The 23,259-nt window shown below is 46.3% G+C and overlaps 1 protein-coding gene across 2 annotated transcripts in view; it reads left to right on the forward strand.

Annotated features, from left to right (window-relative positions):
- The window catches only part of RABGAP1 (RAB GTPase activating protein 1), a 263,850-nt gene extending 240,956 nt beyond the window's left edge, over positions 1 to 22,894 (forward strand). For both annotated transcript variants that reach the window (XM_073590685.1, XM_073590686.1), the window contains exons 24-26: positions 154 to 225; positions 9,688 to 9,888; positions 20,822 to 22,894. In XM_073590685.1, the coding sequence (XP_073446786.1) occupies positions 154 to 225; positions 9,688 to 9,888; positions 20,822 to 20,944 (396 nt within the window). In that variant the 3' untranslated portion in view covers positions 20,945 to 22,894. The remainder of the gene's footprint in view (positions 1 to 153; positions 226 to 9,687; positions 9,889 to 20,821) is intronic.
- Positions 22,895 to 23,259: the final 365 nt, after the last annotated feature.

Consider the following 23,259-nt stretch of genomic DNA (forward strand, 5'->3'; position numbering starts at 1 on the left):
CTGTTTGGTTTGGTGTCAAACCCCCAGCAATGATTCTAAATATCTGTCATCGTTATCATAATACTGAACAACTGCTTTATCTGTTTGGTACTATGGATAATAAATGAAAATCCCAGTCGTCTTGACTAATTCCACTCTCTTGTTCATTCGCAGATATGTTCCCAGCTGAGTGATCGACTAGAGAAGCAGCAGTCGGCAAACAAAGCCGAAATTGAGAAAATCCGGGTACGTTTAGAGTGACTGAAGCTTGGGTAATGGCTGTCAGATATTAGAGCATTTCATTGAGTGCATTTCTATAATGTACTTTCATTAGTACCGTATATACTCGAATATAAGCCGAGATTTTCAGCCCATTTTTTTTTGGCTGAAAGTCCCCCTCTCGGCTTATATTTGAGTCATATACACCATAGGGTCAGAGGGGGGGGGGGGGGGCGGGGGTGTCAGGTCATACTTACCGGTCCTGGCACGGTGTCTGCAGCCCCCAGCTTCTCCGCGATCTCCCTTCCTTCCTTCAGCGGTCACATGGTACCGCTCATTACACTCATGAATATGCGCATATTCATGACGTGTAATGAGCGGTACCACGTGACCGCTAAAGGCAGGAAGGGAGATCGCGGAGAAGCTGAGGGCTGCAGAGACCGTGCCAGGACCGGTAAGTAAAGCGATACTCACCTGTCTGGGTCCATCGCTGCATGTTGCTGTCTGGCATATCATCTGTCATTGACGTTCAGGCAGCAGAGGGCGCGGTGACGTGGTTAGTGCGCGCCGTGTCCCCTGCAGTCTGAACGTCACTGACAGATGACGTGCCAGACAGCAGCAAGCAGCGGCACCTGGCCCCGGCGACGGAGAGGTGAGTATGTAATTTTATTTTTAAATGCAGTAGTGGCAGCACATGGGGGCATAATGTATGGAGCATCTTATGGGGGCAGCATATGGGGGCATAATGTATGGAGCTTCTTATGGGGGCAGCATATAGGGGTATAATCTATGGAGCATCTTATAGGGGCAGCATATGGGGGAATAATCTATGGAGCATCTTATGGGGGCAGCATATGGGGGAATAATCTCTCTTCGCCAGTGTAGCTATCATCAGCAGTATCACCAGACCCAACTTATGCCCAACTCTACAGAGGCTTCAGGTCCTCCCTCTAAGCCCATCCTGATACATTACGCCTGCGCCCGCTGCAAGAGAAAGTGGTCCTCAGGTCAGTCGTCCCCCCTCTGCCCGTCCTGCAGTCCTTCCACCATGTCTGTCCCACAGCATCACTCTAATGCCGGGGATGACAGCACACCCCTCCCTCCGGAGTGGGCTGTTGCCATGTCTGTTGGTCTCGGACCAGACATAATATCCCAGTCCCTCGTACAAACTCTGGAACGTCTTCCAAACTTATCTGCCGCCACCAGTGCTCCGAACGTCTCACAGGGTGATTCACACGGACCTGATCACGACCTTCACAGGGACAAGTCGGGAAAAGTCTAGGAAGTGGTCTCTCCCTAGCTCCTCATCCAGTTCCCCGAGCTCCGCTCTCTCCCCATTCTCCCTCCTCGGATGAGGCATTTGGGTCAGAACTGGACTCCCAGTCTGGGTCCGACTCTGATTCAGACCAGACTTCCAAGATACAAGACATGGTTGATAGCCTTATTTTAGCGATCACTCAAACCCTTAAACTAAAAGAGGACGAGATTACCACTCCAGAATACTCTGTCGCCTTTAACTGGGTAAAACGCCCTCCCTGCACCTTTCCAAACCATAAAGAGTTTGAGGCGACCATGTCCAAACACTGGGAGCACCCTGAAAAGCGCTTCCCTGGAAGGAGACAGTTAGACATATTGTATCCCTTTAGCCCAGGCCTTACAGGTAAATGGGCAGTCTCTCCTGAAGCGGACTCTCCTGTCTCTCGCCTGGCCTCAAACACAATTCTGTCTCGTCCAGATAGTGCGTCTCTCCAGGACGCAATGGACAGGCAAATTGAGTTTTTAGCCAAATCGACCTTTGAAGCGACTGGTGCTTCTCTCTGTCCCAGTTTCGCTTCCACCTGGGTGGCAAAGTCTATTTCTGCCTGAGCTAAGATCCTCCGCCAGGGCATTGTAGCTGCAGCTCCTCCGGAAGAACTTGCAGATTTAGCGGATCAGATTGCTCACGCTGGCAAATATCTTCTAGCCACTTCTTTGGATGCGGCCGGCTGTTCCGCCAGGGCAAGCAGCAATATTATTGCTATACGCCGCATCCTCTGGTTAAAAACATGGAATCTCTCACGAGCCTGGCTTTTCAGTGGTCCATGCTCTTCTGTTCCAAACTAGACCAAATAATTTCAAACTCCACCTTCGGAAAGAGCACTTCCCTTCCCTAGTCTAAGCCCAAACGTCCCTGTAGTAGAAAAGGGCCCCAACCTTGCAGCTCCTTTCGACCTTTCTCTTCTTCGGGGACTTCCTCCCAGCAGGACCCCTTGTCCATCCCAAGGGAAAGGAGGGAAACCATCCTTCAAACCGGCACCTCACTGGAGACCAAAGGGGACGTTCCTCAAAGCCCTCTGGATCCCGCTCCCACAAGGTTTTCCTCCAAATGACGGGTCATCCCCACCTGGAAGTTTTTCCAGGGTGGGAGGACGCCGCCTTCTATTCAGGGACGCATGGTTGTCAGCGGACAGCGACGCCTGGGTCAAGGAGATAATCACGTCTGGTTACAAGATCGACTTTTCTTCCATCTCAGGAAGAAGATTCTTTCTCTCTCAGCAGTTAGTCTTGGTCAAGCCTCAGGGATTCTTCAAGCGGTTTCTTCCCTTCTACACTCAGGCATAATCATGCCCGTTCCTTCAAACGAGCGGTTTTCGGGGTTTTACTCCAATCTGTTCATAGTCCGGAAAAAAGACAGGTCTGTCCGTCCGATTCTGAACCTCAAGCGGTTGAACTGTCACGTTCGGACCCGCCATCTCAGGATGGAGTCCTTACGTTCAATAACCGCCTCCATGGAACAGGGGGAGTTTCTTTTCTCTGTAGACATTCAGGATGCTTATCTTCACATTCCTGTTTGTGTGCAGCATCAGAGTTTCCTTTTGGATTGCAATCCAGGAGCATCATTATCAGTTCACGGCCCTTCCCTTCGGCCTGGCTTCTGCCTCCAGGGTCTTAACGAAGGTCATGGCAGCAGTCATGGCCATCCTTCGCTCCAGGGGGAATCTCATAATCCCTTACCTGAACGATCTCCTGATCAAAGGTCCGTCACAACGGGACTGCGACTAGAGTCTTCAGATCACTCTGGACACTCTGGTCCGTCTCGGCTGGATAGTCAACAAGGAGAAATCCTCCCTTCTTCCATCTCAGCGCCTGGTGTTTCTGGGTATGGAGTTCGATACGGCTCAGGCCAGCGTCTTCCTTCCGAAGGAGAAGTTTGCGTCTTTACGTCAGGGAATTCACTCTCTAAGGCAACCATTCCCTCTCCCCTTATGATCTTACATGAGGGTACTGGGGGAAGATGGTTGCAGCCAAGGAAGTTGTTCCTTATGCCCAGTTTCACACCTGTCCTATTCAGCAGGCTCTCGTCTGCTTGGGACAAGACACCTGTCTCCCTGGACCGACCGGTCCTTTTGCCTCTAAAAGTGAGACAATCGCTGACTTGGTGGACGCTATCCGCCTCCTGCGTGGGAGGTCCTTTCTCCCTCTCTGGTGGCAGGTCATCGCCACCGACACCAGTCTCCTCGGTTGGGGAGCTGTCTTCATTCATCACACAGTGCAAGGTGGCTGGAACGCCCAGGAAACTCTTCTCCCCATCAGTCTCCTGGAGATCAGGGCAATCTTGCGTGCCCTTCTCCGCTGGCAGCCCCTGCTTGCAGGCAAGCTGGTCCGCATTCAGTCGGACAGCGCCACGGCGTACATAAATCACCCAGGCGGGACTTGCAGCAAACAGACCATGTCAGAAGTGACACAGATTCTGCAATGGGTGGAACGTCACGTCCCGGCCATTTCCGCCGTTCACATCCCGGGGGGAGAAAACTGGGAAGCCGATTTTCTGAGCCGTCAGGGCATCACGTCAGGCGAGTTGTCGCTCAACCCCGCCATCTTCGACCAAATATGTCCGAGATGGGGCACCCCAGACGACGACCTCATGGCGTCCCGGGAGAACCACAATTTTCCTCTGTTCGTGGCTTGGTCCCGGAGCTGAGAGCCTTAGGCTGCGACGCCCTGGTGATCCCATGGTCCCAGTTTCAGCTCCCCTATCTTTTTCCGCCTCTCATCTTGATTCCAAGAGTCTTAAAGAAGATAAAGGCACAAGAGGTTCCAGTTCTTCTCATCGCTCCAGACTGGCCAAGACGGGCCTGATATACGGAGCTCGTGAATATGCTCGCGGACGTTCCCTGGAAGCTTTCACTGTCCACATCTTCTCTCGCAAGGCCTCATCTTCCACCCGAGTTCTCGGTCTTTGAGTGTAACGGCATGGCCGTTGAGGCCGCAGTCCTAAAAGAAGCCGGTTTCTCTACCAGGGTCATCCAGACCATGATTAAGGCGAGGAAACCAGCATCCTTACGTATCTACCACAGATGTTGGAAAGCCTTCTTCCGGTGGTGCGAGGATAGCAGTTTGTTTCCGATGTCCTTTTCCCTTCCGGTCATCCTCGGCTTTCTTCAAGCGGGCCTTGATTCACACCTATCGCTTAGTACCCTTAAGGGTCAGGTATCCGCTCTGTCAGTCCTCTTCCAGAAAGATTTGGCTTCCTTTCTTCAGGTGAATACTTTCATTCAGGGGGTTTCCCATCTGGCGCCACTTTACCATCCTCCGGTAGATCCATGGGATTTCAATCTCTTGTTCTCGACGCTTTTCAGCGTGCCCCCCTTTGACCCCATCCAGGATATCTCGTTTTCGCTCCTGTCTTGGAAGGTGGCCTTCCTAATCGCCATTACGTATATCAGGAGAGTTTCCGAGCTAGCAGCACTGTCGTGTCGTTCTCCTTTCCTGATTCTGTACCTGGACATGGTAGTCCTTCGTCCCTGTTCCTTCCTTTTTCCCAAGGTGCTTTCTGCCTTTCACATCAATGAAGAAATGGTCCTTCCCTCTCTCTGTCCTTCTCCTATTCATCCACTGGAAAAGTCCCTCCACAAACTGGATTCGGTCAGAGCTATTCGAGTCTACCTTTCTAGGACTGCTTCCTTTCATCAGTCAGATTCCCTACTTGTCATTCCTGAAGGTCGTCGAAAGGGTCTCCAGGCCTCTAAGTCCACGATTGTCCTTTGGATTCGCTCAGCGGTACTGGAGGGTATACCATGTTCGGGGCAAACAGCCTCCTCTGGGACTGAAGGCTCACTCCACCCGGGCTGTGGGAGCTTCCCCGGCCGTTCGTCACCAGGCTTTGGCCTTGCAGATCTGCAAAGCTGCAACCTGGTCGTCTTTACACACCTTTGCAAGGTTCTACAAGGTTAATACCCAAGCCTCGACTGGTGCAGGCCTGGGTAGGAAGGTTGTGCAGGTGGCGGTTTCTCATCGGACGACCTAGGTTCCTTTCTCTTTACCTATATTTTCCTTCTGCCACCTTTTGTGACTGCTTTTGGACGTCCCCTGGTTATGTGTCCCCCAATGAAGAGATAAAGAAAGAGGGATTTTTGGTACTTACCGTAAAATCTCTTTTTTTGGAGCCTTGATTGGGGGACACAGCACCCTCCCTTATTGTTTGTACAGTTGTTGGCCTACGTGCCGTTGTTTTGAATTGTTACATATGTCGAGCTTCTGGTTGCTTCTCCTACTGCTTTAACACCAACTAAGTAGCCTAGTGCCTGTCGGGTGTATACTGCTGGAGAGGAGCTATTTTTCCTTTTGCCTAGTGTCAGCTCCTCCTAGCGACATCCGCATACACCCATGGTTATGTCGAAGGCTCCAAGAGATTTTACGGTAAGTACCAAAAATCCCTATATTTTTTTTTTTTTTTTTTTACAACTCTGAACCTATGCCACTTGAACACGAGACCTCTATGAAAAGCTTTCAATAGTCTCTGTGTGGGCTATATGGGCAGTTGTCTAGATTCACCGTTCATGGTCATCAACCTTGCTTTTGAAGAACACTTTTTATTACTTTCTAATTGGCAGTGAAATCAGTTGTCCTAACTCAAAACCGGGGCTTTAATATAACCCTTTGGACTCGAGTGGTGGCCGTGCATGAGCCTCCATTGCTCCATTCATCAACTAATGGGGGCATTTCAGAACCCTGTTTTGGAAATCTGGAGGTTTCCAACAGTTCAGCTCGTAGCAGTCAGAAGGTAGTTATTTTAAAGCCTGTGCGTTTTTTTTTACCCAACTGGGTTGCCTGGATTTTTCAAAAAACGGAAATATTAAAATAGGCAACACTCACCTGTGTAATCCCCCGGCGGTCAAGCACCAGTCCTGTGAACCCCGGTATTTTGACTGACAGCCAGCTCATCACTTATGCACTGCATGCATCTTGAGCAGTCAGTCCAAAGTTTCGGGGCATGCTTACAGCCGCCAGCTTTCAGTCATAAAGACGTGGCTGGAGCATTAACCCCTTTCCTACATTAGTTGTACTAATCCGTCCATGTGACCTGGGACCTAAGTCCTAAGGACGGAATAGTACGTCTAGCGCGATCAGCTGCGCTCATGGGGGGAGCGCAGCTGATCGCGGCCGGGTGTCAGCTGATTATCACAGCTGACACCCGGCACTATGTGTCAGGGGCGGTCACGGACCGCCCCCGACACGTTAACCCCTGGCACACTGCGATCAAACACGATCGCAGTGTACCGGGGAGTTAGGGAAGCATCAGCAGGGAGGGGGCTCCCTCCGTGCTTCCCTGAGACCCCCACAGCAGCACGATGTGCAGCGCTGCTGCGGGGGTCTCCTTCGGGCTCCTGCAGGGAGGCGGCTTCCTCATGCCTGCAAAACTCCGGCATGAGGAAGCCTGCAGCACTGCCTGTGACAGATCGCTGATCTGTCACAGCGATCTGTGATGTGACAGATCAGCGATCTGTCACATGACAGTGATGTCCCCACTGAGACAATGTGTAATCAAGTTAAAAAAAAGGTGTAAAAATAATTTATAAAAAAATCGCTAAATAAATTAAAAAAAAAAAAAAAAAAATTCCCTAATTCATTTTTTGAAAAAAAAAAAACCCAATAAAAGTACACATTTGGTATCGCCACGTCTGTAACGACCCGCCCTATAAAACTGTCCAACTAGTTAACCCCTTTATTGAACCCCTTAAAAAATAAAAAACAAAGCAAAAAATAAAGCTTTATCAGCATACCGCTGAACAAAAAATGCAATAACGCGTGATCAAAAAGATGGATATAAATAACCATTTTACCGCTGAAAACGTCATCTTGTCCCGCAAAAAAAGAGCCGCCATACAGCGTCATCAGCAAAAAAATAAGTTATAGCTTGCAGAATAAAGCGATGCAAAAATAATTTTTTTATGACATTTTTTTCATTGCATAAAAGCACCAAAACATAAAAAGACATAAATGAGGTATCGCTGTAACCGTACCGACCCAAAGAATAAAACCGCTTTATCAATTTTACCGCATGCGGAACGGTGTAAACGCACCCCCCAAAAGAAATTCACGAAACGCTGGTTTTTGTTCATTCTGCGTCCCAAAAATCGGAATAAAAAGCGATCAAAAAATGTCACGTGCCCGAAAATGGTACCAATAAAAACGTCAACTCGTCCTGCAAAAAATAAGACCTCACATGACTCGGTGGGTCAAAATATGGAAAAATTATAGCTCTCAAAATGTGGTGATGCATAAACTATTTTTACAATATAAAGCGTCTTTTAGAGTGCGACAGCTGGCAAAAATAAAAACATGCTATGAATAGTAAATCAAACCCCCCTTTATCACCCCATTAGTTAGGGAAAAATAATAAAATAAAAAAAAATGTATTTATATCCATTTTCCCATTAGGGCTAGGGTTAGGGGTGTGTTGGGGTTAGGGTTGGAGTTAGAATAGGTGGGTTTCCACTGTTTTGGCTTTCCATCTCAATTCCAGCCAAAAAAGTCAAATGGCGCTGCTTCCCTTCCGAGCTCTGCCATGCGCCCAAATAGTGGTTTACCCCCACATCAGCGTACTCAGGACAAATTGCACAATAACTTTTGGGGTCCTGTTACTCTTGGGAAAATAACAATTGGGGGTGAAAAGATAATTTTTGTGGAAAAAATATGATTTTTTAATTGTACGGCTGTACTTTATAAACTTCAGTGAAGCCCTTGGGGGTTCAAAGTTCTTACCACATATCGAGATAAGTTCCTTGGGGGGTCTAGTTTCCAAAATGGGGTCACTTGTGTGGGGTTTCCACTGTTTAGGCACATCAGGAGCTCTCCAAACTTGACATGGCATCCGATCTGAATTCCAGCCAATTTTGCGTTGAAAAGGTCAAACGGCGCTCCTTCCCTTCCGAGCTCTGCCGTGCGCCCAAACAGTGGTTCCCCCCCACATATCAGGTAACAGTGTACTCAGGACAAACTGCACAATAACTTTTCCAGTCCAATTTCTCCTGTTACCCTTGGTAAAATAAAAAAAATTCAACCTGAAGTAATTTTTTTTGTAAAAAAAAAAAAGTTAAATGTTGTTTTTTTTTTTTTAAACATTCAAAAAATTCCTTTGAAGCACCTGAAGGGTTAATAAACTTCTTGAGTCTGGTTTTGAGCACCTTGAGGGGTGCATTTTTAAGAAGCGTGTCACTTTTGGATATTTTCTATCATATAGACCCCTCAAAGTGACTTCAAATGTGATGCGGTCCCTAAAAATAAAATGGTGTAGTAGAAATGAGAAATCGCTGGTCAACTTTTAAACCTTATAACTTCCTAACAAAAAAAATTTTGGTTCCCAAATTGTGCTGATGTAAAGTAAACATGTGGGAAATGTTACTTTAAGTTTTTTGAGTGCCATATCTCTGATTTAAGGGCATAAAAATTCAAAGTTGGAAAATTGCAACATTTTCGCCAAATTTCCGTTTTTTTCACAAATAAACGCAAGTTATATGAAAATTTTAGGATTAACATGAAGTACAATATGTCACGAGAAACCATTGTCAGAATCACTGGGTTCCTTGGAAGCTTTCCAGAGTTATGACCTCATAAAGGGACAGTGGTCAGAATTGTACAAATTGGCCTGGGCATTAACATGCAAACCACCCTTGGGAGTAAAGGGGTTTTAAACTATGACTGAAAGCTGGCGGCTCCTAGGAAGAATAATGTTAATTTTCTCCCTGGTGGTGCAATTTCAGTTCGGTGGGCAGGCACCTTCATAATGCTATTAACCACCTGCAGATTATACCTGTATCTGCAGGATAATAGTTATTTGACCTTACAGGTTTCCTTTAAAATGACTAATATTTATTTAATGCTGAAATATTTAGACACTTTTTTTAATTTTGCAAAGGAAAAAATTATATAAAAGTACCCGTGGCGTGAAAGAAATATTTTGTTCAGTGGTATTTAAACCATAGAGATTTACAGTATATTTGTAAAATATTTTGTTCAGTGTGGTCTCTTTGAGTCCTGTGGCGAATAGGAAAGGTGGGTGAACATGGCACTCTACATTAACATCTATATGGATAGTTATGGAAACAGCAGTTTGTTCGGCCTCTTTTCAGGTGTTGTTATTTAATTGTTTAGGTGTATTGGTTTTGAGAAGCAACATATATTTATCAGAATTCTCATAATAATTCTTTTCTGCCTTTGACCACTTAGCAAAAAGTTGAAGGTTGTGAACGTTGCCGAGAGTTCTTCAACACAGAAGGAAGAGTGAAGTTGGTCAGCACAAAGAAGGAGAACTCCGAGGAGGAGGATACTGATGAAGAGAAGGAGTCTCTTAAAAACCAGTTACGGGAAATGGAGCTAGAATTGGCGCAAACTAAACTTCAGCTAGTAGAAGCCGAGTGTAAGATACAGGTAAACCATCAGTCAGAAATTGTATCTTTATAGGTAAAAAAAAAGAATGCATTGACAACTGTTTTAAAGGGAATCTGTCACCTTTTGGACTATAAGCTGCGGCCACCGACATCAGGGGTTTTTTCCTCTTCGCCACGACAGCACCCACTGAGAGAGGGGATCCGCCCCAGGAACAGGAAACCTAATAAATGGGGCGGTCCCCCTCGCTCCCTCAGTTTGGTTTCCTGTTCCTAGGAAGGAACCCGCAGAAGAGGATACCTGGTCTGGTAGCCGCCTGCGTGCATAATATGAGCAGCAGGGGCCCCAGGACTGGAGGCAGCGTCGGGCGGAGAGGTGATGGTTCCCCCCCCCCCCCAGAGCTGGTAATGCAGGTGAGGCCGGAGGTGAGAAGGTGCCAAGGCTCACTGAGGGGACAGGGGCGTATATCCCCCCCCCCCCCCCCCCAGGAAGGGGACGAACGCATTACACAATGCCATTAGGCATATCATGGATGGTGGCCGCGCGCCACCCCCCCCTCCCCCGAGAGAAACAGAAGAGCCTGAGCGTTTGTGCCAGGCAGCGCTACCGGAGGTCATACCTGCAGGGGTTAACGTGTGGGCCGTGTGCGTGGTGTCACTGTCGGGGCCACGGCATCAGCGCTTCCAGCGGCGCTCCCAGGCAGGCAACCCGGAAGTAAGGGTCTGGAAGACTTCCGGGATCAGCGCAGGAGGCGGCGCTCGCGAGAGAACGCCCGCGCATGCGCAGAAGGGGCTTAAAAAAAAAAAAAAAAAAGAGGAAAAAATGGAAGATGGAAAAAAAAAAAAAAAGTGGGGTAAGGTTATAAAAGGAAGCCACGGAGGCAGCGCCAGTGCGCAGTCATGTCATCCATAGATGACCCAGCTTCGCTCCCGCTAAGTCAGCCAGTGGAATCCCCACATGGCAGCAGACAAAGCGGTGCTACTAGGAGAAGCAGCAGCAGCACCAGAAGAAGTGGCAGCTCCAGGAAGGAATCTAGCGGACCTTCCAGGCAAATTGAGCCCCTGGAGAAAAAACGGAAGGAGAAGAAATCATCCCACGCCTCGCCTCAGCTTGAGGCGTGGACCCCGCAGCCGGTAGTTTGCTGACGAGACTCACGGGTGAGTGTTTTTAGTCAGATTAAATAGTTGATGGCCCTCTTTTTTCTGGTCCATACCCCCCTTTTAGGCCAAAAGAACAGAGAAGGCGAAAAATAGAGAGTGTGCCTTATGTTCTCAGCCCCTCCCAGACGGCCACCCTAAAAGATTATGCCAAGCGTGTATTGAGGAGGCCTTACAGGAGGAATCCTCACGGAAGAAAGAGGATATCCGAGCGATAATTAGGGAAGAGTTACGGGCCTTGGGCAGCACCAGTAGTCTGGGGGGTCACTCCTCTGTGAGACAGATAAGTTCACCAAGAGGAGGAGCTTCGCCGGCGTCAAGGTCGCCATCAGAATCCGGGGAGCTAGACTCTGATAGATACCAGGAATACCCTTCCTCAGAGGACGAGGAGCAGGCGTGTTTCTCTACGGACAGCGTCAGTAACTTAGTTAAGTCTGTCCGAAATACCATGGGTCTACCTGAGAGTAAGGACCCCAAGACTCCACAAGACATAATGTTTGCAGGCATTTCCCGTAGAAAGGTCCGAGCATTCCCAGTGGTCCCAGCTATAAAAGAGCTGGTGAAAAGGGAGTGGGAAAAACAGGGGCAGAAAACCTTCCTCCCCTTAACGTCAAAGCGTAAATATCCGTTTGACGATGAGGAATTGACAGCTTGGTCGAGAGCCCCCAAAGTGGATGCGGCGGTGGGCTCTACCTCTCGTAGATCCTCCCTGCCGGTAGAGGATTCAGGAATTTTGGCTGACTCATCAGATCGTAAGACCGATACACTCCTTAAACGATCCTGGGAAGCATGTGCGGCAGCTTTCAAGCCCGCAATAGCAGCCACGTGCACAGCAAGATCAATGTTGGTATGGCTAAATGACCTAGAGGACAATATTAAAAACGGAGTGGCCAGGAATAAACTCCTGTCCTCTATGCCCCTCATTAAAGGAGCAGCGGCCTTCCTCTCCGATTCCTCGGCGGACTCTCTCCGTTTATCGGCTAGAGCAGCGGGGCTAACCAATGCAGGCCGGCGGGCCTTATGGTTGAAGGGATGGAAAGGGGACACGCAGACAAAAACTAAACTGTTTGCTATACCCTGCCGGGGCAAGTACCTATTTGGCACGGAACTGGACGAGATTTTAACAAAAGCGGGAGAGAGAAAAAAAGGTTTTCCTAACCCGTATTTTCCCTTCAATAGGAGGTCCTACAGGATGCCGCCGTTTGGCAAAAAGAAGGACTTTAAATCCCAGGATCGCTGGGGAAATAAGGACCCCAAACAGAGGGGCAATCTATTCGGGAAGCGTCCCTTCAGAGGAGACAGGTTCCGCTAATACCAGTACACCGGTAGGTGGCAGACTACTGAAATTCAGCCACCAATGGGGGAAGGTAACATCAAACCCATGGGCCATTGATATCGTCTCATCAGGCCTAAAACTAGAATTTGTTCGGCATCCACCGAACTTCTTCCTATTGACTTCCATGAAGTCCCAGATACAGCAGGAAGCACTGGAGATGGAGATTGCAGTATTACTAACTAAACAGGTCCTAATAGAGGTCCCAGGGGAAGAAGAAGGAATGGGCTTTTATTCTCCTCTATTTTTAGTCCCAAAACCAGATGGCTCTTTTAGGACCATAATAAATTTAAAGAAGCTTAATACCTTCTTAAGGCTGAGGCCATTTAAGATGGAGTCAATAAATTCTGCAATAGAACTTTTGTTTCCCAGGTGTTACATGGCAGTTTTGGACCTAAAGGATGCCTATTACCATCTACCCATATACCAAGAGCACCAGAAGTTCCTGCGAGTAGCGGTCTGGTTCAAGGGTCGGATTCAGCATTTCCAGTTTGTGGCAATGCCATTCGGGCTATCCATGGCTCCTCGGGTATTTACCAAATTGATGCTGGAAGTGATGTCGTATGTAAGGCTGAATGACACACTAGTGGTCCCTTACTTGGACGACCTGCTCGTAGTGGGGAATTCTGTTTCTCAGTGCAAAACAAGAATGGCCAAGATTATCTCATCCCTACAAACGCTAGGATGGCTAATCAACTGGGAGAAGTCCAGACTAGAACCAGTTACCTGTCAGAGGTTCCTAGGCCTGCAAGTAGATTCTGTAAGTCAGAAGTGCTTTCTGCCAGACGCTAAAGCAGTGGCCATAATCAATAAGATACGGAATACTACAGGAAGACCCGTAATATCATTGAGACAGGGTATGTCTTTGCTGGGGTCCCTGATATCGTGCATCCCAGCGGTGCAATGGGCCCAGTTCCACTCTAGAACACTACAGTGGGCTATTCTGCAGGAAACAGAGAGACTGCAGGGGCGGTTGGAAGGGAGGATGTCCCTATCGCCAGAAGTTGTTAAATCCCTAAAGTGGTGGTTAAATCCTACCAATTTGTCTAAGGGAGTGCAATGGTGGGTAACTCCCTCCAAGGTGCTCACCACGGATGCTAGCCCCTGGGGCTGGGGGGCCCACCTGGAGGAGCACATGATACAAGGCCGGTGGAGTAAACATGGATAGAAACCTCCTCTAATGTAAAGGAGCTAAAAGCAATTTACTATGCGATATCTCAATTTCTCCCGCAGTTAAGAGGAACCCACGTGAGAATCCAGACAGACAATACCACCGCAGTGGCCTATATAAACCGACAGGGAGGTACGCGGTCGGGACCGTTGATGTCTATCGCGGAAGAGATCCTAGAGATAGCCGAGGTACATCTTCACTCCTTGTCGGCACTCCACATAAGAGGAGTAGACAACTTTCAAGCAGACTATCTCAGTCGCCAGGTCCTATATCAGGGCGAGTGGGTCCTCAGCAGGCACGTCTTCGAGACGATAGCGACAGAATGGGGCAGACCGGAAATAGACCTGTTTGCTACCAGAGCCAACAGACTCGTAAAGAGGTTCGCTTCGCTCTACAGGTCAGACAACCCAGACATTCTAGATGCCCTCCAAGCACCCTGGGCATTCCGGCTAGCCTATGCCTTCCCTCCAATGGTTCTACTTCCAACGGTAATCAGGAAAATAAGACAAGAGAGGGCGAGGGTCATCTTGATAGCCCCGTTTTGGCCCAAAAGGCCGTGGTTTTCATGGCTGAGAGCCATGTCAATAACCGACCCGTGGATCCTGCCGCTGCACCAGGATCTTCTCTCGCAGGGACCCTGCTACCATCCACAGGCCAAAGCCCTACACCTAGCGGCCTGGAATTTGAAAGGGAACTATTGAAGCAGAAGGGCTTTTCGGAAAACCTAATTAATACCCTGCTACAAAGTAGGAAAGAGTCTACTACAAGAATATACGCTAAGGTGTGGAGGAAATTCCTGGCCTTTCACCCAGCAGAGCTAGCCGGTGAAGTACCCATTACGCCCATCTTAGAGTTTCTTCAAAGAGGCCGAGAATTGGGCCTCTCAGTTAATACTCTAAAGGTCCATATATCGGCCCTAGGAGCCCTATTTAACTATAACGTGGCAGCAAATAGATGGGTAAACCGTTTTGTTTCAGCTTGTCAACGGTCAGAACCGGTGCATATTCCTCGGCTTCCGGCATGGAACCTTACTCTGGTTTTGGATGCCTTTACTCAGGCCCCATTTGAGCCCATAAGCTCGGCATCAGTGAAGTGCCTCTCATTAAAAACTGCTACATTAGTAGCTTTAGTATCAGCTAGAAGAGTAAGTGATCAGTAGACCCTCCGTTCCTGTCAATAACACGAGACAGACTGATTTTGAAGACAGACCCGTCCTACCTTCCCAAACGGGCAACTAAATTTCATAGGTCTCAGGAGATATGCCTACCCTCCTTCTATGAGAACCCGTCTAACCAGGACGAGGTGAAATATCACACCTTAGATGTAAGAAGAGCGGTACTAGCCTACCTTGATAGGACCAGTCCCTGGAGGCAGAGTAGGTCTCTTTTTGTCTCCTTCCAGGGCAGCAGAAAGGGGTCTGGAGTCACAACAGGCACATTATCCAGGTGGATTAGAGATGCGATCACAATGGCATATTTGGCTAAAGGAGAAGAACCTCCGCTGGGGATTAAGGCGCACTCTACTAGAGCCATATCATCCTCCTGGGCCGAGAGGGCAAACGTCCCAATTGAACAAATATGTAAGGCTGCAACCTGGTCTTCTCCATCTACCTTCTATAGTCACTATTAGTGTTGAGCATTCCGATACCGCAAGTATCGGGTATCGGCCGATACTTGCTGTATCGGAATTCCGATACCGACTTCCGATATTTTTTCAATATCGGAATTCGGCATCGGAATCGGAAGTTCCAAGTTGATTGACAGACTGACGTCATCATGATGCGCGGTGTGTGCGCATCATGATGCGCCGTCATTTCGGGCCTTCCGGGGGTCTCTGCCGGCCTGCCGGGGGGCTGTGCCGGCCTGCCGGGGGGCTGTGTGGACTGCCCGGGGTCTGTACCGGCCTGCCGGGGGGCTGTGCCGGCCTGCCGGTGGTCTGTGCACCCTGTGGGGGTCTGTGCCGGCCTGCCGGTGGTCTGTGCACCCTGTGGGGGTCTGTACCGGCCTGCCGGGGGGCTGTGCCGGCCTGCCGGTGGTCTGTGCACCCTGTGGGGGTCTGTACCGGCCTGCCGGGGGGCTGTGCCAGCCTGCCGGTGGTCTGTGCACCCTGTGTGGGTCTGTACCGGCCTGCCGGGGGGCTGTGCCGGCCTGCCGGGTGGCTGTGCTGATGTCCGGGGGTCTGTGCAAGCATCGTCCGATGGGACTACAAGTCCCATCGGGCGATGCCTGCTACCATGACAGTGATTGACACATTAGCCAATGATGGGACAGTAGTAGTCCCATCATCCGGCTAATGTGTTAAATGTTAAAAAAAAAAAAAAAAATACTACATACATACTACATGCATGCTACATACATACTACATGCTACATACATACTACATATATACTACATACATACTACATGCATGCTACATACATACTACATGCTACATACATACTACATATATACTACATACATACTACATACATACCACATACATGCTACATACATGCTACATACTACATGCATGCTACATACATACTACATGCATGCTACATACATACTACATGCCACATACATACTACATACATACTACATGCATGCTACATGCATACTACATGCATGCTACATACATACTACATACATACTACATACATACTACATGCATGCTACATACATACTACATGCATGCTACATACATACTACATGCATGCTACATACATACTACATGCATGCTACATACTACATATACTACATGCATACTACATACATACCACATACATACCACATACATGCTACATACATGCTACATACTACATACATACTAAATACATACTACATGCATGCTACATACATACTACATGCATGCTACATACATACTACATGCCACATACATACCACATACATACTACATACATACTACATGCTACATACATACTACATATATACTACATACATACTACATATATACTACATGCATGCTACATACATACTGCATGCTACATACATACTACATGCTACATACATACTACATATATACTACATGCATGCTACATACATACTACATACATACTACATGCTACATACATACCACATATATACTACATACATACTACATACAATACATTCATACAATACATACATAGACATACAGTACATATAACATAGAGTAACATACTTACCAATACTTGTCACATTGTTCCCCGAAGCCATTGTCTTTTCCGGAATAAATATTAACATAACAAACCACAAAAATACTCACCCACGATCCGAAGCAGTCCACGAGTGTGTCCCACGACGATCTTGGGTAGAGAACTGCAGCATCAGATGATGCTGCCGTTCTCTACGGGCTGCAGGAATCCAATGACGGAAGGTAGGTATCCTTCCGCACTGTATTCCTCCGCCACTTAAAAAAAAAAAAGTCCCTAGTCTCACTTTATGCCATTGCTGCGTGGGAAATTCCCACACAGCAATGGCATAAAGTGAGACTAGGGACTTTTTTTTTTTTTTTAAGTGGCGGAGGAATACAGTGCGGAAGGATACCTACCTTCCGTCATTGGATTCCTGCAGCCCGTAGAGAACGGCGGCATCAGCTGATGCTGCAGTTCTCTACCCAAGATCGTCGTGGGACACTCGTGGACTGCTTCGGATCGTGGGTGAGTATTTTTGTGGTTTGTTATGTTAATATTTATTCCGGAAAAGACAATGGCTTCGGGGAACAATGTGACAAGTATTGGTAAGTATGTTACTCTATGTTATATGTACTGTATGTCTATGTATGTATTGTATGAATGTATTGTATGTAGTATGTATGTAGTATATATGTGGTATGTATGTAGCATGTAGTATGTATGTAGTATGTATGTAGCATGCATGTAGTATATATGTAGTATGTATGTAGCATGCAGTATGTATGTAGCATGCATGTAGTATATATGTAGTATGTATGTAGTATATATGTAGTATGTATGTAGCATGTAGTATGTATGTAGCATGCATGTAGTATGTATGTAGCATGCATGTAGTATGTATGTAGCATGCATGTAGTATATATGTGTTATGTATGTAGCATGCATGTAGCATGCATGTAGTATATATGTGGTATGCATGTAGCATGCATGTAGTATATATGTGGTATGTATGTAGCATGCATGTAGTATATATGTAGTATGTATGTAGCATGTAGTATGTATGTAGCATGTAGTATGTATGTAGCATGTAGTATGTATGTAGCATGTAGTATGTATGTAGCATGTAGTATGTATGTAGCATGCATGTAGTATATATGTAGTATGTAGCATGTAGTATGTATGTAGCATGCATGTAGTATGTATGTAGCATGCATGTAGTATATATGTGTTATGTATGTAGCATGCATGTAGTATGTATGTAGTATGTATGTAGTATATATGTGGTATGTATGTAGCATGCAGTATGTATGTAGCATGCAGTATGTATGTAGCATGCAGTATGTATGTAGCATGCAGTATGTATGTAGCATGCATGTAGTATGTATGTAGTATATATGTAGTATGTATGTTGCATGTAGTATTTATGTAGTATGAATGTAGCATGTATGTAGTATGTATGTAGTATATATGTAGTATGTATGTTGCATGTAGTATGAATGTAGCATGTATGTAGTATGTTGCATGTAGTATGAATGTAGCATGTATGTAGTATGAATGTAGCATGTATGTAGTATGCATGTTGTATGAATGTAGCATGTATGTAGCATGTAATTTTTTTTTTTTTTTTTTACATTTAACACATTAGCCGGATGATGAGACTACTACTGTCCCATCATTGGCTAATGTGTCAATCACTGTCATGGTAGCAGGCATCGCCCGATGGGACTTGTAGTCCCATCGGACGATGCCTGCACAGACCCCCGAAGCCTGCACAGACCACCGGCACGCCGGCACAGCCCCCCGGCAGGCCGGCACAGCCCCCCGGAGCCTGCACAGACCACCGGCAGGCCGGCACAGCCCCCCGGCAGGCCGGCACAGACCACCGGAGCCTGCACAGACCCCCTGGCAGGCCGGCACAGCCCCCCGAAAGGCCCGTACAGACCCCAGAGAGGCTGTACAAGGGCAGGAAAGGGTTTTTCTTATTCCGATACCGGAAGTCCCATAGACTTGAATGGGACTTCCGGTATCGGAATCGGCGATACCGATACTTTTTTAAAGATCGGCCGATACCATCCGATACGATACTTTGAAGTATCGGACGGTATCGCTCAACTCTAGTCACTATAGACTAGATTTGTCCTCTACAGAGAATTTGACCTTTGGTAGATCGGTCCTTAACACGGTGTGCCCTCCCAAGTGATTATCTCTGGAAATCTCTCAGTGGGTGCTGTCGTGGCGAAGAGGAAAAACCGGATTACTTACCGGTAATACTCTTTTGTAGAGTCCACGACAGCACCCGCTCACTTCCCCCCCGTAAAAATTTTTCACACATGGGTCTCCTTGGTGGTGGAGATTGTAATTAGAATTTAATATATGATTAAACTTAGCGAATCTAAAGGCTATATGGGTAAGATATATGAATCGCCCAAACAAAATGACTAAAACATGTATGGCGGTTCCTCCGTTGTTCTCGGTAATACAAACTGAGGGAGCAAGGGGGACCGCCCCATTTATCTCTCTAGGTTTCCTGTTCCTGGGGCGGATCCCCCTCTCAGTGGGTGTTGTCGTGGACTCTACAAAAGAGTATTACCGGTAAGTAATCCGGTTATCTACAGCATTCTGTAATGCTGTAGATAATCCCTCGATGCAACCTGAAAGATAAGAAAAACACGTTAGATTATACTCACCAGAGGGGGCGGTCCGGTCCGATGGGTGTAGCGGTCCGGTCCGACGCCTCCCATCTTCATACGATGCCGTCCTCTTCTTCCCTTCCTGTAGTAGCTATGGCGCAGGCGCACTGCTCTGCACTGTTGAGGGCAGAGCAGAATACTGCAGTGCACAGGCGCCAGACCTCTCCCGATGACTGCCCACTGCAGGACTCTGCTCTGCCCTCAACAGGGCAGAGCAGTGCTCCGGAGCCACTACAGGAAGGGAAGAAGAGGACAGCATCGTATGAAGATGGGAGGCGTCGGACCGGACCTCAACACCCATCGGACCGGTCCGCCCCCACTGGTGAGTATAATATAACGTGTTTTTCTTATCTTTCAGGTTACATCGGGGGCTTATCTACAGCATTACAGAATGCTGTAGATAAGCCCCTGATGTCAGTGGCGGAAGCTGAGAGGGCAAAAAAAGGGTGACCGATTCCCTTTAAGTAGACTAAATAGCGGACACCAGTCTAATAATCTTTGAGCACTGTCGCAAAATTGAAGTTCTACTAAAGCTGAAAGTGAACCTATATTTAGTTTTTTTCTCTCCATAAATCAATAGTGTAAATATGGTGAATGTAGTAAACTTTGTAAAATATTCTATCAAATTCATCTGCTTCTTTGTTTTTCTGGGCTGATCTTTCATTCTCAATTCATAGGTAAAAACGATCTAGAATGAATACAAACTTCCCCATTATTGAGATGGGAGAGTACAGTTGTTGCTCATAACGTTCTATGGAAAACTGTAATGCCTCCCTCCTCCTTTGCATAGAATCTTCTTCGCACCAATTGTCATCTCTTATTTCAGAAACATTTTTTTCTTTACTGAATACAGATTTTAGCCAGAGTGAAAGATCAGTCCAGGAGGAAAGAGAAACATGATTTCTCTAGTAAGATGTATTACAAAGTTGCTTATTTTCATGTGCAATATTAGTTTATAAAATTAAAATAACGGTTACTCGGAAGAGCTCACATTCTGCTTTGTATATGGATCTGATTGTTTTGATTATTATACATCTGTGATAAGTTGGCTGATTTTGGCAGGATTATGCAGCAGATACAATAGAGAGGGACTCAAATTTGTGTCCCAACATCTGCTATAAAGTCATATTCTGGAGACCCCCATACACCATAGATTTGTTACATTTCAGACTGATTTATGCTTCGCTCAGTCAAGCTTGTTTTTTGCAGTCAGGATTAAATGGAATCTATTTGTAATACACAGCTCAGCAATATTGAGATCTGCTAGAGCTTCAGCAGAGAAAACTGTGATAGTATCACAACTGCTGCACCCAGTATACCAAGTGATCTGTCGTCAGAAGAAGGGTATCTGTCCCTACATTATGCTGCTGTCAGATTACATAGCAAAAACCTGCTGACAGATTCCCTTTAAATGCTGTCAGACACATTCCTCTCCCTTTGGGTCAGTAGTTATTTTATGGATAACGGCCACCTTTACGCTCTCTTAATGGGCTTTCCATGGTTCTCTTTCAGGATCTGGAGCATCATCTTGGTCTTGCCCTAAATGAAGTGCAAGCAGCAAAAAAGACCTGGTTCAACAGGACCATCAGCTCCATAAAAACCGCCACCGGCGTGCAAGGAAAAGAGACATCTTAACACCCCAATTCTTGTACAAATAATTAAGTCTATATGGATACATGATACCTTCTGTTGCCTTCCTTGGCCAGATATTTTGGTTTGCCTATATGTAAGAGGACCAGGAGTGCAGCATGGCAGGACGGTAGTAAGTCGGTGCTTGTCAGATTAATTTACGATTAGGCATCTCTGGCCCCCTATTAACACATCACATATTAAAAATCACGAAACTAGCTGGAAAAAGAGGAGGGCGAAGAAAAAAAAATAACCCCTAGATTTCCATAATTCCTACAGCGAACCATGGGTTCAATTTTGCCCTTTTTTAACTCTTCGATGACAGGGAATTATTTTCTAAGGTAAACAAGTAATCATTAGGGCGTATGTGAAGATGTAGGATATTGACACAATGAAGCCGCTGGGCGCTCCGTGGCACGCTCCGATAGTCGGATCATGAGCTGGTAGGTCAGTGCCCTGGCCATGAACAGCGGTGGTCCCTCGTCACCCAACGTAATACAGTTAATTACCAAAATGAATTTCTTAGGCCTCACACTACTGCAACGCCAACGCGTGCTTTATTTCTTTTTCCTACATCCTGAGATGGCATGTTAATACTTATAACCTAAACTGCATTGAGAAATACTGTATTTTGAGCTGCTGTAGGTCAAACACAAGGCGGGAGGTGAACATGCCTTCAACAAGAAATGCTCAGCCTCTTTTTTTTTTTTTTTTTTTTTTTTTTTTTTCCCAGCCCTTGATATTAAATATCACGTACTGAAAAGTTAGAGATTGCTAGGCGAGACCGAAATATGCGATAAGAAGACAAAAAGGGGCCTCTCATGCTGCCAACCTGGCATCTACAGCAGTTGACTGTTATCTCTTTGCCCTCCATCATGCTGAGACGTTGATTAAGACCATGATGTTGGTTGGTATGTTGTCCTTTTTTTTTTTTTTTTATGGTAGTGGCCAATGCCAGTCTGCAGCCGCTAAGCACTGTCTGTACCGTACATCATTTTTCATGTGTTACATACCCAAGTTTTGAAGACGATCCATCAATGTGGAATCGCGATCCAGAAGCAGTCAAATGTCCTGAGATAGCCTGTTCTCCGGGCACATTACAGCACTGAACGGGAGCTTCGCTTTCATTGACTAACCCCGGGGTTTAAAGCACGTGTCCTCGTCTTGGCGATGTTCGTTCATTTCAGATCCCACTGCTTCTGTTCTAGAATTTGTATCTAACCCGTTAACTCTCCGTTGACTCTTGTCTCGTCTGAGGCCCACGGTTCATCCATCGCACGACAATTCATCTGAAAGCCTCAAAAGGAGCAAAGGACTGACGTCAAGATCCGTTGATGGACACCAGACTTCTATCCCTTCTCCAGCAATTTTTCGGAAGTGATCTAACTTTTTTTCTTTTTTGTTTTTTCCACCCCAATTTGGAGGGGTTTTCTGAAATTGCTCCACTACTAGGGCTAGTATGCAGCAGTATGAGATCTGCACTTTAGGTGCTAAACACAAAGCACGCGTCATTCCTTTTTGGAGTTCCTGGTGTTGTGTAGAGTTCAGATGTAGACTGGCAGTTTTGCACCTTTTTTTTTTTTTTTTTTTTTTATAATTTATACTTGTTTTTTTTTTTGCTCGCAATTGTTGCATCAGTGATAAAGTTGTTAAGCGGGTTACACTAAGAGGCACTGGTTTGTGTACATATACAGTATATAAAAAGTTTGGTTTATTTTGTATATCTACTTTTTTGTTTTTTTTAGTTCCTGTACGAACGCTAGCTACTGTAAAAGTTATATATCGGAAGCCTAACACGATCTGCTAGAGATTTCTCTTTCCCATATCTGCTACAAATGTCCTTTATTGTTTTAAATATAAGATTTCTGTTCTTATTTTGACCGTGTGCTAGTAGTGCTGGTGTAGGTGCGGTGTGTAAACCCAATGAACTCAAATATAAAGTACTATTAAATTTCACCACTGAGCAGTCGATTTCATTGCACTGACTACAACCTCCCTGTGTGATCCTATGAAAACCGCTTATTCATACACACAAATGACTAGAACATGGGTCAGACCATGGTCATTCTAGTCCCATTCATTATTTGCTGCATTTTTTAGAAGTCACTTTACTACTTTACACCAAATTCTTTAAAATGGATTCATTAATTTTGTTTTTGCATAGTCAAAGAATGCTGTGTTTTTCGCTTTGACTTTTTTTTTTTTTTCAAATGTTTAGCGCAACCCAAAAGTTGCACATATTCATAAAATGTTGCAAAAAAAAATGACTTCAGGGAAAGATGGAAGTACGATTTTGAGTTTTTGAAAACGTCATACAAAAG

This window comes from Dendrobates tinctorius, unplaced genomic scaffold (assembly GCF_039654945.1).
Source record: "Dendrobates tinctorius isolate UK_male_01 unplaced genomic scaffold, ASM3965494v1 ptg000120l, whole genome shotgun sequence".
Taxonomy (NCBI): domain Eukaryota; kingdom Metazoa; phylum Chordata; class Amphibia; order Anura; family Dendrobatidae; genus Dendrobates; species Dendrobates tinctorius.